The 18,529-nt window shown below is 38.2% G+C and overlaps 1 protein-coding gene across 1 annotated transcript in view; it reads right to left on the reverse strand.

Moving 5' to 3' along the window:
* The window catches only part of ALDH1A2 (aldehyde dehydrogenase 1 family member A2), a 105,459-nt gene that overhangs the window by 26,839 nt on the left and 60,091 nt on the right, over positions 1-18,529 (reverse strand). Inside the window, exons 6-8 of the mRNA XM_004602617.3 lie at positions 17,733-17,794; positions 15,504-15,632; positions 15,296-15,409 (exon numbers count right to left, since the gene is read on the reverse strand). Coding sequence (XP_004602674.1) covers positions 15,296-15,409; positions 15,504-15,632; positions 17,733-17,794 — 305 coding nt within the window. The remainder of the gene's footprint in view (positions 1-15,295; positions 15,410-15,503; positions 15,633-17,732; positions 17,795-18,529) is intronic.

An 18,529-nucleotide genomic window follows, 5' to 3' on the forward strand; every position in this document is an offset into this window, starting at 1 on the left:
CAAATGCTATTTGATTTACTGTTTGACTCATAAAATAATTTATTTGTTTTTGGTGTCTCCCCCTTTGTAATTTTTCATTTTTCAGGGGCTTTGCTTCGGACCTCTATACTCATATACTCTGCTACCCTACCCTCTCAGTAGCCCCCTACTCATTCCTCTTACGTCCACCCATCATTTCCCTTCTATAACCAACAGAGTTTTCACCAAAACCTAGGGGTTGATGGCTACAGGGTATGAAGTAGCAAAAATACATCATATACTTTTCAAAGAGGGCCTGTGGTTGTTTTACAAAATAGCCACAGCTGTGGCTTGTCAAGGATCTCACTCTCAAGGAAGATGAGCTGACTCGTGACTGCAGAGAGGGCGTCTGTCTCAGGCACCATAAAATCCAGCTCCCCAGGAAATGAAGGAAGTCCAGCTGCACCAGTCAGAATCCGTGATAATACAGCTGTGAGCAACAAACATTTGTCTGGCACGAATCAGTCTGGACTCTCCTGCAGTTTGCTTTGATGGTCTCCACTATCGTGTTGACTAATGATGAAGTCATGGTTTGTGCCTCCAATTGACTAAAGGAAACACTATGTCAAGCAAAATGCAAGCTGCTTTCCTGTACTTTAGTGAGGTTGTTTATTGACTCTGTTTATTAGAGCCCTTTCATAGCCACCTATTACATGTTTATACACACTGCTTAAATATCTAGCTGCATAAGAAGAAATTAGCCCTATCTGTTAGTCTAAGGTACTTTGCTCCTTAAAGAAGTCTAATAAAGTGAAGAGAAAGGGTAAAGCTAAAATAATACTTATTTATGGCTGATTATTGCACATGTACTAGTAGATATACTTTCCCTTGAGTAAGTCACACAAATCCAACTTCAAGAAATGTCACTTCTGGAAGAACCTATACAATTTCTTAAGTAGTTAAGCAAAAAGATAAAAGGATAAATAAGTTTTAAAAATACAACCTGGAAAGAAGTTCAAGAATTACATGATATTGGCTTCGAGGCTGGCCTCACGTTCCGGGGAAAGGTCAACTCAGAGAAGCGATCACCAACTACATTGTAGTCGAAGGCCATGTGGGGGAAGGGAGTTGCGGGCTGAATGAGGGCTAGAGACTGAGCACAGCGGCCACTCAACACCTTTATTGCAAACCACAACAGCTAATTAGAGAGAGAAAACAGAAGGGAATGCCTTGCCACAGTGGCAGGGTGGGGTGGGGGGGAGATGGGATTGGGGAGGGTGGGAGGGACACTGGGTTTACGGGTGGTGGAGAATGGGCACTGGTGAAGGGATGGGTTCCCAAACTTTGTATGAGGGAAGTATAAGCACAAAAGTGTATAAATCTGTAACTGTACCCTCACGGTGATTCTCTAATTAAAAATAAATAAATTAAAAATAAATAAATAAAATAAAATAAAATATATACTTATTTTATTAAAAAAAAAGAATTACATGATATTTGATTTGCTTGTAAAAATTCTCATTTGTCACCTTCAATATAATAATTTGAAATACTTTTCTTATTTTAGTTTATGCAAATACTTCTCACTTAGGTCCTCATTTGCCAATTATATTGTTCAAAAGAAGCCGCTAAGCCATGTTTCTGAGGCCCGGGACTGTTCCTCTCCAAGTGAATTTCTCTAGAGTGAAAAATATCAAACTTAGACTCTGTCAGAGAAACTTACCTGAAACCTGTTTTCTGCAAACATGCTTTGTACTATAGTCAATTTCCCTAACAGTCAAACATTTTATAGGCTATCCTAATCTCTTTTCCCATCTTCCCAATTACCACCCTGACCCCTGCCACACATGCACACACTGAATATTTGCACCTTATAAAGATCATGCATTTTTGTTTCTAATGCTTTCCTATATTAACAAAATTCCTATGTAATAAAAAACTACAGTAATAAAGAGAGATTTGTAACTGTGCTGAACAAAACTTGGAGAACAGAACAGAATCCATAAAGAGACTCATACAAATAGGGGATCTGATAATTAAGTAATGCACGAAGGTGATTCAATAGAAAAAGTTTTTCCAGGAATGATGGGACAGTATCTTTCTGGGGGGCAAAATGGAGTGCCAGCTATTAACAATAGCCAGAATCTGGAAACAACTTGAGTGCCCCAAAATAGAAGACTGGATAAAGAGATTATGGTACATCTACACAACGGAATGTTATAATTCAACAGGAAGGATGAAATCATGAAATTTTTTCTTTTTTGCTTTTTGGGTCACACCTGGCGATGCACAGGGGTTACTCCTGGATCTGCACTCAGGAATCACCCCTGGCCATGCTCAGGGGACCATATGGGATGCTGGGATTTGAACCCGGGTCGGCCGCGTGCAAGGCAAACGCCCTACCCGCTGTGCTATCTCTCCAGTCCCGAAATCATGAAATTTTTTAACAAATGGATGGACATCGAGAGTTTCATGCTGAGTGAAAAACATCAGGAGAGGGACAGACATAGAATGTTTGCACTCATTTGTGGGATATAAAAACACAGTGTGAGACAGTTACTCAAGGAAAATAGAAATTAGGGCCATAAAGACTGGTCCATGGTTGGAAGCTTGTCATAAGTAAAGAGAAGGGGGAGAGGGCAATTAGGATAGAGAATAGACCACTATAACAATGACAGGTGGAAATAATCACTCTAAACAAGAACTGAGCACTAGAAAAGGGTAAAGGGATGTACATGATAACCTTATAGTACCTGTACTGCAAACCATAAAGACCAAAATCAGATATATATATATATATATATATATATATAGAAAGAGAGAGAAAGAGAGAGAGAGAGAGAGAGAAGAAAGTGTCTGCCATAGAGACAGGCTGGGGGGATGGTGAACGGAGGGAAATCAGAGACTTTGGTGGTAAAAAATGTACACTGGTGAAAGGATGGGTATTGGAACATTGCATGACTGAAACCTAATAATGGATAACTTTGTAACTGTTTATCTCAGAGTGATTTAATAAAATACAAATTTTTATAAAAAGAAAAGAAAAGGAATGCCATGTCCAGCAGTGCTCAGTTTTACTCCTGGCTCTGTGCTTAGGGGTGGGAGGGTTTTGAACATTTTAGTGGTGAGAGGGTAACACCAAGATCATAAATGTCAATACTGCTGTAGACACATTACCTAACTACAATAAATTTTTGAAAAAACAAAACAATACGCCATGCACCCCACAAAAAACATGTTGCCGGAACTCTTGTCACATACATTTTCTTTTTTTTTTTGAAAAAAAAAAGAGCTTCACTCTTTACAACAAACACAAAAATATTGCTCAAAACAGATCAAACCTGTTTAAAGAGAATACTAAGACATATTAAACGTAAAACTATAAACTTCTAGGAAGAAACATAGGGAAATCTTCATGGTGTTAGGTTGGGCAAAGGCAGCTTAGATATTGCAGTTATTACACCCAAATCTGATCCATAAAACAATAAAAATGATACATGGTAGAGCATCAAAATTAAAAATTTTCTGCTCTTCAAATGATGCTTTTAAGAGAATGTTAAGAGGGACTGGAGACAGGAATTATATGCAGCCGCCGCTGATTTGATGCCTAGCACCACATTCCTCAAGCACTGCCAAGAGTGACTCCGGAGTTCAGAGCCCAGAGTAGTCCCTGGGCAGGAGAGATAGTCAGTGGGTAGTATTCCCTTTCATGCAGGCCCGGGTTTGATCCCCAGAATCCTGTGTGGTCACGTGAACTGCCAGGAGTGATTCCTGACCACCGAGTCAAGAGAAAGCTCTGAGAACTGCTGGGTGTGGCCCCAAAGCAGCAACAACAAAAAGAGTAGCCCTTGAACACAAGTGGGTGTGGTCCAACCCCTACCCCCCAAAAGATAATGATAAGCAATCCACAGAAAAGTATAAAAAGTATCTGTGAAGCAAAAAGGAACTTATGTCCAGAATACAGTTTTCCAAGCTCCACAACAAAGACACAGTAAGGGAGTAAGAAATGGTCCAAGCTATCAAGGAATTGCAAATCAAAACAATGATGAGATATTACCTCACACCACAAAGACTGGCAGTCATCAAAAAGAACAACAACAACCAGTGTTGGGGAGGATATAGGAGAAAAGGAACCTCCATTCACTTATGGCAGGAATTCCAACTGTCCAGCTTTTTGGAAAACAACAAGAGCATTCTTTAACAACCTAAGAGCTGAACTTCCATATGACTGAGCAATTCCCTCCTTGGAATATGCTCTAAGGACCCGAAAGAGCAAAGCAGAGAAGACATCTGCACACCTATGTTCATTGTTGCACTATAAACAATAGCCCATATATGGAAACTACCCAAATGTCCACTAACAGATGATTGGACAGAGAAACTATGATACATATACACAACAGAATACTCCTCAGCCATAGAAAAGATAAAGTCATACAATTTGTGACAAGGTGGATGGATCTGGAGAGTCTGATGTTGAATGAAATCAGTCCGAGGGATAGGAATGGAATCTGAATGATCTCTCTCATGTGTGGGATAGAAAGAAACTTCATAGGGGAATATCAAATACTCCCAGTCAATAGAAACAAAGAGCAGGAGAACTGGTCTTCAGTGGGAAGCTCTGCACTGGGGAAGGGGGGGGCAGGGATGAGTTAGGAAAAGGGACACCAGGACAATGGGGAGAAGGAAAGTGCCTCCACAGAGAGGCAGACTGTGGAGAGTAGAGGGCTCTAGTGAAGGGATTAGTGGTGGAATAATGTACTACTGAAACTCAACCATAGATAGCTCTCCAATTCATGATGGCTCAATTAAAAAGAATTTTTTAGTGGCCAAGGGTAACAAAACTAGAGTACTGGTCTACTGAACTAAGTTTTCCATGGTATGGAAGGATGAAGGGTAGAGTGTGAGGAGGTCATAGATACTCTGCACAGTGTGTGATGCTGGCATGTTGTATGCATGAAGAAAAATAATTAACAACATTATGAATCATGGTGCCTTGAATAGAAGCTGAAAACAAAACAAAAACTCAGCAGAAGTAGCCTGATACAAATACATTTCACCAAACAAGATAACACACACAAAGAACTTAATAGATACCTGGGATGTAGTATGTCTCAACTTATAATAACTAAGCCATACCTTAAAAGTCTCACTCTTTAAGAAATAATCATAGGATCAGTCTTATTGAGATATAATCGCATATCATAAAACCTGCCTTTGATAGTTTTAAGTATTGTCAGAGATTTATTCAACATCACAAGTGCTATTAATCCAGAAAATTTCATCATTTGAGAAAAAAATCTACGTCCATGAGTGGTCACTCCAATTTCTTCTAGTCTCTGATAAAACAATCTACTTCCTCTCTAAAAATTTGCCTTCTCTGGATATTTCATATAAATGGGATCACATAATATGCACCTTTTGTGACCGGCTTCTTTGAGTAAGAGCAATATCTTTAAGGTTCATAAAGATTACAGCATGCATCAGTACATTCCTTCTCACGGCTGATGAACATTCAGATATAGAAACAGCCATTTATAAATTCATAATTTGATGATGAATACTTACTATTTTCCACCTTTTGGCAATGAAAAATAGCTGCTATGAACATTTTGGTACACACTTCTGTGTGGTGCTAAGGTTTGCTGAATGTTTATTTCTGTGTCATATGAAGATGACTGTGTAAATTTTTCCTTTATTAACTAGGGATTTTCTTGGAGGCGGGTATTAAGTCCACCTTGCATTCCATGTATAAATTCCCTTTCTTCAGTCTGCATAATTTGTTTTCTTTTTTCGATTTGCCTGTTTTTGTATGTATACTTACAAAGTGATATATATATATATATATATTCATGTCATGTCTTTGTATTGAATATCTTCCACAATTTGGCCTCAGGTTTTTAACCCAAAATGAATCCAGACAAAGGAACCAAGGAACAATGCCAAAAGTAACTGAAAGATATCACAGGGACTTTTGATGATTATAGAGTAAGAGATACTGGACTTACCCTTCCATGCAACTAGAAAGGAATATGAAATTCTTTCCCTTAAACTGGCTAGCAGGCAGCCTGGCAGTACTATTCTGCCTCAAGTCTTTGCAGACCTCATCATGGGAACAGAAAATCACCAAGAATACAGCATGTTGACAAGACAGATCAGACACACAGGCTGAGATGGCTGTCGTGTCAGAACTCAGAACCAGTAGCGGAGAAGGAAATGAGATATGGAAATCTGCAGAGCAGCCTCTGGAAGCTTGACTGAATAATCCCCTAAACTATGTGTACATGGGGGAAGATTCCATGAGATTGGATAAAGGACCAGGTAATCTGTTTGCTGGATAATTCCCAGAACTCATAAAGAATAAGGGACATTTTAATTCTTCTTAGACATCACTGTATCACTGTCATCCCATTGATCATTGATTTGCTTGAGCAGGTGCCAGTAATGTCTCCATTTGTCCTAACCCTGAAATTTTAGCAGCCTCTCTTTACTCGTTCTTCACAGTGGTGCCGCATTGGAGGCTCTTTCAGGGTAAGGGGAATGAGATCCATCATTGTTACTGGATTTGGCATATGAATACACCACAGAGAGCTTGCCAGGTTCTGCCATGTGGGCAGGATCCTCTCGGTACCTTGCCAGTTCTCCTAGAGGGAGAACTAGGCTATAAGAGGTCGTGCGGTTGCAAATTCGGCTATGTGCTTCCAGGAGCTTTGTTTTATAGTCTCTGGATCTTGGCCATCGATAGGATTACACATTGCAGGAGGGGGGTGCAGTTTGTGGGTGTGACTGCCAAGCTACTGGAAAATGGGGGATCTAAGTGGAAGAGGCCCAGACCCGATCCGAGCAGGCTTGGAGATCTCAGCACCGGGTCCCACACACCTGGGTTCCTTCATGCGTGAGGCTCGTCTGAACATGTGGAGAGGGGCCTTGAGCATGGCTGTGGCTGAGTTCCGGAGGTCTTCAGCTGCTGGGGCTCTGCTCTGGACAGGGAGGGAAACTCAACCCACCCTGCTCCAAGGGGCCTCGGTGAAGACAGCCAGGCGCGGAGGCAAGAGACTCTGCTTCTTAGATATAGTGGAAAGAATAGTTACATTCCCAGAACTCATAAAGGACTTGGGACATTTAAAAATCCTTCTTAGATTAGAAAGAATAACTGTTGAATAATGGGAGAATTCAGTGAAAGCTCTAGAATGAGTTCAATTTATTAATCTTAGTAAAGTTTACTATTTTACTAAAACATAAATTAGTCCTGACATAACTTCAAAGTAAGCACTGAAAGGGCCAAGTTATATAAGTGGTTTAAATAATTGTTAAGAAAAACAACAGCCAGCACTATTTAATGAAAGACAACAAAACTCATGAGTCCAACAATGTACTTTTCACAAAATGTACTTTCAAAAATTAAAAAATGTGCAAAAAAGAAAAGAGTCTATATTTTAAGAAACAGTTAATATTTTCCATATTTGATGAAATTGAAATTGATAAAATCACACAACCAACTGCAAAATAAGATCCATGAATTCTAATAAACCCCAATTAGAAGAAAAGAAAACTATATAGATGTTTATCATAGTAAAATTGCTGAAACCCAGTAAAAATAGAGTATCTCAAAATCAAAGAAAAACATTATGTGCAGTAACAGACAATTGATTTCTCATCAGGAATAGTACAAGTCAGAAAAAAAAGTAATGCACCTTTAAAAAGTTAAAATCTTTTTTAAAAGAGCAAATTAAATTGTTGAATCAAAATTTTATATCCAATTCTAAATCCTATATTGTGAAAGAAAAATACTTTTAAAAAAATGAAGACAAAACAAAGAATTTTCAGAGAAACAGTAGTTGAGAGGCTTCATTACTTCAGGGCTTTCATGAGTGGTCTACATCTTCAGAAGCCAGAAATGGCAAATATAAAAATAAATTTAGAAGAATTTTGTTATCTCATTTAAAGACATTTTCAAAAACACAGTTAAAGGGCTGGCTGTATATATGGTTCTGTGGTTGAACACTTGCCTTGCATTTGTAAGGGCCTGGGTTTGATCCCAATTATCGCTAAAAAGAAAAGCAAAAGTGCATTTTAAAAACAAAAGCACTACCTAATGTCCTCTTTTATTTCATGGAGTAGCGTTTTATAGTTTTCTTTGTAGAGGTCCTTTACTTCTTTAGTTAAGCTGATTCCAAGGTATTTGATTTTCTGGGGCACAATTGTGAACAGGATTGCTTTTTTCATGTCCCTTTCCTCTGTCTCATTGTTTGCATATAGGAAGGCCATGGATTTTTGGGTATTGATTTTATAGCCTGCGACTTTACTGTACAGGTCAATTGTTTCTAAGAGTTTCTTACTAGAGCTTTTAGGCTTCTCTAGGTATAGTATCATAACATCTGCGAATAGTGAGAGCTTGATTTCTTCCGTTTCTATCTGAATCCCCTTAACATCTTTTTCTTGCCTGATGGCTATTGCTAATACTTCCAGTACTATATTAAAGAGAAGTGGTGAGAGTGGGCATCCTTGTCTTGTCCCCGATCTTAGAGAGGAAAGGCCCTTAGTTTTTCTCCATTGATGATAATGCTTGCCATAGGTTCGTGGTAGATGGCTTTGACTATCTTGAGAAAAGTTCCTCCAAAACCCATTTTGGTGAGAGTTTTTATCATGAATGGGTGTTGGATCTTGTCAAATGCTTTCTCTGCATCTATTGATATGATCATATGATTTTTATCTTTACTTTTGTTGATATGATGGATTATGTTGATTGATTTCTGAATGTTAAACCATCCTTGCATCCCCGGGATGAATCCGACTTGGTCATGGTGTATATCCCCTGCTCATGGATAGGGAGAATAAACATTGTCAAAATGGCAATACTCCCCAAAGCATTATACAGATTTAACGCAATCCCTATAAGGATACCCATGGCATTCTTCAAAGAAACGGAGCAAGCAATCCTGAAATTTATATGGAACAATAAATGCCCACGGATAGCTAAAACAATTCTTGGGAAAAAGATGATGGGAGGCATCACCCTCCCCAACCTTAAACTCTACTACAAAGCGGTAACAATTAAAACAGCATGGTAGTGGAACAAAGGCAGAGCTGATGACCAATGGAACAGGGTGGAATATCCCTACACACAACCTCAAATGTACGATCATCTAATCTTTGATAAGGGAGCAAGAGATGTGAAGTGGAGCAAGGAAAGTCTCTTTAACAAATGGTGCTGGCACAACTGGACAACCACATGTAAAAGAATGGGCTTAGACCTAGACCTGACACCATGCACAAAAGTCAGATCAAAATGGATTAAAGACCTCAACATCAGAACACAATCCATAAGGTACATTGAAGACAAGGTAGGCAAAACCCTCCACGATACTGAAGATAAAGGTATCTTCAAAGATGACATGCAACTGGCCAACCAAGTGGAAACAGAGATCAACAAATGGAACTACATTAAGCTAAATAGCTTCTGCACCACAAAAGATAGTGACCAAAATACAAAGACTACCTACAGAATGGGAAAGGATATTTACACAATACCCATCAGATAAGGGGTTGATATCAATGGTATATAAAGCACTGGTTGAACTCTACAAGAAGAAAACATCCAACCCCATCAAAAAATGGGGCGAAGAAATGAACAGAAACTTTACCAAGGAAGAGATACGAATGGCCAAAAGGCACATGAAAAAGTGCTCTACATCACTAATCATCAGAGAGATGCAGATCAAAACAACCATGAGATACCACCTCACACCACAGAGACTAGCACACATCCAAAAGAACAAAAGCAACCACTGTTGGAGAGGACGTGGGGAGAAAGGAACCCTTCTACATTGCTGGTGGGAATGCCGACTAGTTCAGCCCTTTTGGAAAACAATACGGACGACTCTCAAAAAACTAGAGGTTGTTCTCCCATTTGACCCAGCAATACCACTGCTGGGAATATATACCAGAGGAGCAAAAAAGTATAGTCGAAATGACATCTGCACATGTATGTTCATCGCAGCACTGTTTACAATAGCCAGAATCTGGAAAAAACCCGAGTGCCCTAGAATAGATAACTGGTTGAAGAAACTTTGGTACATCTATACAATGGAATACTATGCAGCTGTTAGAAAAAATGAGGTCATGACGTTTGCATATAAGTGGATCAGCATGGAAAGTATCATGCTAAGTGAAATGAGTAAGAGACAGACATAGAAAGATTGCACTCATCTGTGGAATATAAAATAATAAACTAGGAGTCTAACACACAAGAATAGTAGAAATAAGTACCAGGAGGTTGACTCCATGGCTTGGAAGCTGGTCTCTCATTCTGGGCAACTCAGAGAAGGGAACACCAAGTAAAATGTGGTCGGAGGTCATGTGGGGGGAAGGGTGATGCATGCTGAATGTAGACTAGAGACTGAACACAATGGCCACTCAACACCTTTATTGCAAACCACAACACCTAATCAGAGAGGGGGAACAAAAGGGAATACCCTGCCATAGTGGCAGTGTGGGGTGGGGGGAGATGGAACTGGGGAGGGTGGGAGGGATGCTGGGTTTACTGGTGGTGGACAATGGGCACTGGTGAAGGGATGGGTTCTCGAACTTTGTATGGGGGAAACATGAGCACAAAAATGTATAAATCTGTAACTGTACCCTCACGGTGATTCACTAATTAAAAATAAAAAGTAAAAACAAAAGCACTAGCAATGTGTGTGGGGTTAGGGAGCAGGGTGTGAAGCTGGGAGTGAAGAGACATCTTGAAGGGCTGATACATATATAACCCTGGGTTTGATCCCTCATGCACATGGTCCCTTTGAACATCACCTGGCCATAGTCCTGGAATCTCTGTAGAGCCAGGCCTGAGAAGCAAATCAGTGTCAAGGCTCAGCATTATTTCCAGGTCAACCCTACCCAGGAGTTCTCCCAGGGTCCTGGGAATACCCTCTCCCCACAAAAAAAAATTAAAAAAAAAAGAATAGCAATGTACTGTGGGTATGTACTATATGTAGCAATAAATAACTGCATGAAAGATGAAATGAGAAATAAAATTATCATCTATTATAGCTGCTGCATTATAAAGTAACAATACTATTTCATGGTAGATTGTGATTAGGATGCATATTGCAATTACTAAAGCAATTAATGAGGTGGAGCTAATACTAAAAATAAGATAACAAATGAAGTACTCTTTTCATCTAAAAGAAGGCATAAAGAGAAAAAATGATCAACAAAGAACAAAAAGACTCATGTCAGATTAAGTAGAACACAAAAATCAAGATGGGAGATATAAATCCAACCATATCAATAAATAATTAAAAACTGAACATCAACAACCAATGAAAATCAATAGGAGAGACACATTGTATTATGTTTACATAAAAGTGTAGAGCAGGAAAAATTAATTTTTAATGTTATCAGTCGTTGTCTGGGACTAAGAAGGGTTAAGCAATAACTAGACATGAGAAATCTTCTAGGGTTGCGTGATGGCCACATGAGTGCGCTAATTGATACATAAATGGATACATTTTATTAGTTGTAAGTTATAGGATATAAGAAATTTATTCTGCAGTAAAATTTTTCTAAGTTGCCAATAATACCTTAATTGGGAAATAGAGATTTGGATCCGAGTAGCCTGGAAAAAAAACATTTTATTCTCTCACTCATTCACCACGCCAATTCCTGTCCACTAAGTTATCCGTTCACAGTAATTTTCCAACATATGGCACTGTAATTTTGAAAAGTTCTTATTTTAAACTGATATATTCTTGGAACAACTTTTTTTTTCCTTCTTTTTTTTCAGCCACAAGTGGAAATGCTCGGGAGTTACTCCTGAAGGTGCTCACGGGATCATATGTGGTGCTGGGGATCGAGCCTGGGTGGGCTGTGTGGAAGACAAGCATGCCCTCCTGCTGTACTAGCATGACAGCCCAGACTGAACCCATCTTGGAAGAAACTGTTAATTGCTTAGAAATTAATTCACCAAGAAATGCCTGAGACATACCTAATGGCACTGGTGGTGGTGAGTACAGGACAACTCAGAAACAGGCATCTGACCCGCTCTTCTCTGCAGAGAAAACACTTACCCTTACCTGAATAGACCATGTTATGCTGTTACAAGCCAAATTTTGGGAGCAAGGCAAGGTACTTAAACAACTGATTTGAGACTTTATCTATAGGATGAGAAGAATAAGCCAAAAGATTTTGAAAAATCAAGTAAGAGGGTACTATGCCAACCAAACCGCAATATAGGAAATCTAGAATTAAAGCAATATAGTACTAGCTAAAGAAAAGACAAAATTTTGAGCACTAAAATGTGTATGGATGGAAATACCTTATACAAAGTCATACTGTACTCATGACAAGCAAAGGGCCAGTTTGTTTAATGAATGATGTTGAGGAAACTGAACACTCATCTAGAAAAATAAGTAAAGAAAACTCAGGTCTCACTTTTCAATTACATATAAAAATAATTTTCAACCAGATTCAAGATTTAAACAAGATAATAAAGGTACTGAAAGAAAATGTTAAGAACCACTTTTATAATCCTTAAAGGGTTTCTTTAAAGATGACAAGAAATCCAGAAGTCATTTGGAGAAACACAGAAAGATATCAAAACATATAAACTTAAAAAATCAGTATGCCAAACAACTGCTTTAATAAAGCATTTTAAAAAGCAAAGAACAAGTTAATACTATCTGAAAATACTAAAGAAAAAGAGATTAAGTTACTTACCACAGAAAGAGGTCCTCTAAATGAAACAATCATTCTATAGCATTTTTGGCAATAGCAAAGTAAAAATGTAAATATTCTTCCTTTTAAAATCCATTTCTAAGTCCTATCCAAACCGAACAGCTACCATATGTAGAAAAAATGTTTTATTTGTCCAATATCTTTTGTTTCAGAAGCTCATATAATAGGAGGAAATGTATAAATCACTTTGAAGTACATATGAATGATGGATAAATTAAACTGTAACACACTGATGCAAGAGTGTTCTACTCAGCTATTAAAATAAGGCAACCTATACACATTGAAATTGAAGTGTGATATCGCATTTTATACATTGTGATCTCGCTTTTATTTTTAAATGTAATACAGTAGAAGTCTCTTAGCTGACTCAGTTAGGACCTTTTGTTAGTTATCTGAAAAAGAGGGTAAAGGAGTAAAGAGTACTTTTTAATATTTTGGTTTAGTTTGAAAAATATATACATTTATTCTATGTATATATTCATTATACAGTCTTGGATATAGAGCCAAAACCTTTAATTATGAGTTCACTTGACTTCCTGAATAATCTATACTCCTAAAATAGTGTTTAAGGTTTCTGATTTCATTTTTTTAAGAGTAAATGAAGATGTAAACAAATTTTCAAAGAAATCCAAATGCACCCTCTACCCATCATTTGTCACTAGTCTTGCCCATTCCTAATTGCAGTTTGTTTTAGTATCTAGTCCTTAAGCAGATCTACTCAAAGCCTTGGACTTAATTTAAGTAGATACAGTAGTTTCATTTCGTACTCTCTTTTGTCTGGTTCATTAAAATAGAAAAAAAATCACTGTAGCAAGTACAACCTGAAGCTAACAAAATAAACTCTTCCCAAACATGAAACTAAAAGAGCCAAAAAAAGATAACAACAGGTTTTATCAATTACTTTCTTAAGAAACTTTTTAACATGAGTTAGTTTAATTAAGTATCACTAACTGTATCAACAGACAGAATCAAATTCCAGATCATTGCTGTCCTAGATGATAGTTTCTAGCCACTCAGGGCTACTGAGCACTTGAAAGTGGCGAATGTTAACTGAAATGCACTGAAAATGTAAACCCCTGTCAGACGCTAAAGATATCTGAAAAAAGAAATACAACATGTTATGAAAATTATTTTTATATTGATTATATCTTGAAATGGTATTTTAAAAATACTGGATTAAAGAAACATTTAAAAAAACATTTTAAAATGTGGCTAGATGCAAAATTTAGATGACAAATGCTATTCACGTAATATTTCTGTTATGTAGAATTACTCTAAATTTAAGCATCCTTCATTCAATAGAGTATCACCTAAGAAGTTCTATTTGAAAAAGAATCAAACTCTATCTTTTATTGTCCATGTCACCTGCATCAAAGACACTAAGGAGAACATTTTATTAAAAAAATCTTCCCAAACTGACGTGTCAAGGGTTCATTAACCTTTGGGTCAAACCTGCTCTGTTTCCTATGAGCTAAAAACTCCTGTTTTTTCGTGCCTTGCACACAGCTGATCGGGGTTCGATACCCAGGACTCCGTATGGTTCCCCAGACCCACCAGGAGTGATCTCTGAGTCCAGAGCTAGGAGTCAGCCCTGAGCACCACTAGGCATAACAACAACAATATAAAAAAATGGAGAAAAAAACAAATAAAACAAGACAAAAAACAAACAAAAACTCTTGTTTTTAAAATATTATTTAAAAAATATAAAGATGATTACTTTATGATAAAATATACATGAAATCTTCATTTTGAAGCTGATAAGTTTTAGGAATTCACAGTGATGCTCAGTTTACACATTTACACGTCACAGATGGCTACTTCCTGATGGAAAGGTATAGCTGAGTTGCAATAAATCAGTGTTTCTCCAACAAGGGAATATGGCACACTGGGTGCCTGCCAGATATTCCAAGAGGGACACAGGTAAAACTTCATAAATGGTGGGTAGAGATTAGCACAGCATGGGACTAGGAGGAACTGGAAGTACTGAAGGATCACAAGAAAGTAACAAGCCAGAATGGGGGTGGAAAAGAGTGAGAAATACTGTAGCAGAGAAAAAACTGCCTTTGGAGTTTATAATATTTCCTATCTTCCTTTTGACAGAAAGTTTGTAGAACCCTGCTTTCTACCACCCCTATGCCTCATGGGCTGGATTATCAGCGGTATCTAACTAGAGACTCCAGGGAGCTAATGAGAAGGGAACCTAGGTTTTCATTTTAGTCTCTAGCAGAGATGAGTTTAGATCCCAAGCCTTTTAGCTTGCCAAGGCAATAGTGCTCTCTTGATTCAAGAATATGCTGAGACTCCCAGCTTCTGGCACAGTCCTTCTAAGGCAACTTTTTGTTTGTATGTCTGAGTTTCCTCTCTGATGTTCCTTTTATTTCATAATTTTATAACTATAATGACCTTTTTTGTCCAACGGTCAACAATCAACCTTTCCTCTGGCATTCGCCATGTTACAGCTGAGATACAAATACTGGCCCCTTTGAGGCTCTGGGGTCTCACTGCTCTCTTGGTCCAGCCCAGTGGGAACATTTTCAGGAAGTTTTCTTCCAAACTCATTTGCACGACTTCTCCTCAACCCCACTGGTGCTTAGGTACTTACCTCAGTAGACCCTGTGAATGCAATCTTGTCAATGCCAGTGTGAGAAGCAATTGCTGCCCCAGCCGTTGGCCCATATCCTGGCAAAATATTGATGACTCCTGGCGGAAATCCAGCCTAAAAAAACACAATTGAGAAGACATGGATCAAGCAAGTTGATGCAGGATAGTGAATCAGATGTGCTCCAAGTAGGCCCAGAGCCTTCTCTTACCTCCTTGATGAGGGCTCCCATGTAGAGGGCACTGAGAGGTGTTTGTTCTGCTGGTTTAATAACTACTGTATTGCCACAACACAGAGCTGGAGCAATTTTCCAGGCAAACATCAGCAGGGGGAAGTTCCACTGAAAGGGAAAAAAACTCACAGGATTGATAGATGGAAAAATATTCCTACATGACTTTGTTTTCAAGCTGTGACTTCTCAGATTTCGCAGACTAGTCCTCAACATAAATCTAATCTGTTACACAATAGAGATATTTAGACTTTTTAAATCATTCCATTAAGAATAGAATGGGACTGGTTGTGAAACCTTCCCTTTTCTCTGTGTTTAGCAAATTACTGTATTCCAACTAGCCTCACAAAGAAATCTCGTGAAAGGGAGTCTGCTTTTTCCTTGTTTTGGTTTAGCATTTCAGTGTTGTTACATGTTTTTAAAATTAGACTTTTGTTCCAGTAAGTTCGTAAGTATAAAAACTTTTTCTGGCATTAGGCAATTTTACACCTGAATTTCTATACTGGTATGGAACTCTTCATTGTAGAAGAATTAGAAGAGAAAATTCCAGCCAAATTATACGTAAGCCAATACATTTCATAGACGCACCTTTATTTTACAAATATATACTCATTTTGTAATGCACATACATATAGTTGCATACATACATATGTATGGTTACAAAATGCACAGGATCGCTAAAATCAAAGTGTCTTTATTGATCAGCCTATACAAATTTTAGTTTCTCTTTTTCCACTCCAAAATAAACCAAGAGGAAATGGAATATATACATGAATATATAAATTTGAGGCCTGAAATGGTTTAAGCAGATTTTGAAAAGATATTGTTTGTATTGCTATAAGCAAAGACATGAGTCACGGTCCTATCAGGTGTCATCAATAATTTCATTAAGAAAGAAAACAGAAATCCTGGTTCCCTGGCTGTAGCCCCTGACCACACTGTTTCTGCCTGAAGCATCTCAGCTGCCATCCTTGAAAGATTCTCACTGGCCCTGGCAAGCTTGCAAAAATATACAAGTGTCTTGCCTTCACCAAACACCCAATTTCTTTTCCCCTTAGTTGTTTATAAACTTGGGAGTCTACAGTGATGTTTTAATTCCATCTACAGTATATAAATCTTGAAACACAGTAATTCAGCTGGAGTCGGCTGACAAGTGGCTCTTGTCCTGTCAGTGAATGCCACAGCTTCAAACTGGAGAAGACCAAGAAGAACAGGTTTGAAGTCTGCAATTAAAGTACCAGACCTGCCTCCCAGCTCAAATCCAAGTGGGATTTCACTGGGTGGTTTAGCAATACAAGAACTTAAGTCAAACTTCATGCGTTATGCTTTCCTCCTTTAATGCATTTTACAGTGATTCAGAATTTGTAAATCATTAAATATTAACTGTAGCACTGTAGCACTGTTATCCCATTGTTCAATTTGCTTCAGCGGGCACCAGTAACACCTTTCAAAAATCTTTGGGTTCCAAGGTCAAATTATCTTGAATTTAATTCTCTCTTATTTTGAAAAGAAAATGCTTCTTGTCTATACAGTGTTTAATTAGAATCTCCCCTGAAATTCCTGCCAGAATGATTAGCTAGAACTATTAGGGGAGGGAAAGAGAGAGGAAGATAGGAGGGAGAAGAGGGAGAGGGGAGAGAGAGAGGGAATGTTTAATGTTCCAATCCAAACACTGAGCACTACATCTATTTCTCTTTACAAAACACAACAGCACGGCATGGTTTCAATTATGACTGTGACGTTAATTGTACTGCTGTGTCTTCTGCAGTCTTCTATCGAGATTTGTGTGAAAGGAAACAGTGGTAAAGAATAAGATTAAAAGACCATATAAAACAATGTATCCTGAAAGATGGTAAATCATAGCTCTAAAAAATAAATAAGCAAATATAACAAAGCATTCATTTTCCATAAGTAGAATGGACATCCATAACCAAGGGCAGGTTATTAATACGCTGGGCTTGTCTTTGCTTATTTTAATCATGAGAATTCCATGACTTGAGAGCTCAACTCCTAGTAACGGAGCTGAAACCCTATTAACCTGTTCAAATAAGCATTTGCAGGGAGGCTGTTGAAGATATGTCAACAACACAAGATTGGGTTCTTTTTCTCCCCAGTAATGGAAAACACACATTACGGAGGTCCATGTTTTACGTATCCTTAAGAGAACTGGTTCAAATGAAAATAAATCTGAGACATGCGGGAGACACTCACTGGGATGATCTGTCCACATACTCCAATGGGTTCGTGTCTTGTGAAGGTAAAATAGTCTCCATCTGAAAGAAATGAGCATTGTCACTCCCAGAGAGTTTAGAGTAGTTGGGACAAAAAAAATATAATGCAGAGGGAGCACTTTGGAGGCATTAAAAAGAGAAAGTGTGTATGAGTGAGAGAGAGAGAGAGAGAGAGAGAGAGAGAGAGAGAGAGTTGACAATCATGATTCAGTCACCACCACACTGTAAGTCTGTAGGAAAGTGTGACAAAGCAGAGTAGGTATCTCTAGTATGGGATAAATTCTAGAAATCCTGAGAGATGACCGAGGCCAGGATAGGAGAGCTGAAGAAGTCCTCAGTCGAGAGCACTAAAAATTGCCAAGGGTTAATAGTATTCAAGTTGATATTAAATATGAAACAATACTTTTATGAACCCCATATTAATTAAATTATTTTTAATTAATTTCTAATTTGACACAGAAATTAAGTTACCTCAATTTTTCTGAATTATTAAAAGGAAACAAAGTAAAATGTTATTTGGTCAATTTTATTTTACTTATTTTTGGCTTTTTGGGTCACCTCCGGTGATGCTTATGGCTTACTCCTGGCTTTGCACTCAGGAATTGCTCCTGGTGGTGCTCAGAGGATGCCAGGGATTAAACCCAGGTTGATCGCATGCAAGGCAAATGCCCCACTCGCTGGACTCCATCCCATATTTGGTCAAATTTAAAGGCCAGGAAACTGGCAAAAATGGGAAGCAGAGGAAATAGCTATTGCAGGACTCAATCCAGGTATCAA

The sequence above is a fragment of the Sorex araneus genome, chromosome 10, assembly GCF_027595985.1.
Source record: "Sorex araneus isolate mSorAra2 chromosome 10, mSorAra2.pri, whole genome shotgun sequence".
Classification (NCBI taxonomy): Eukaryota; Metazoa; Chordata; class Mammalia; order Eulipotyphla; family Soricidae; genus Sorex; species Sorex araneus.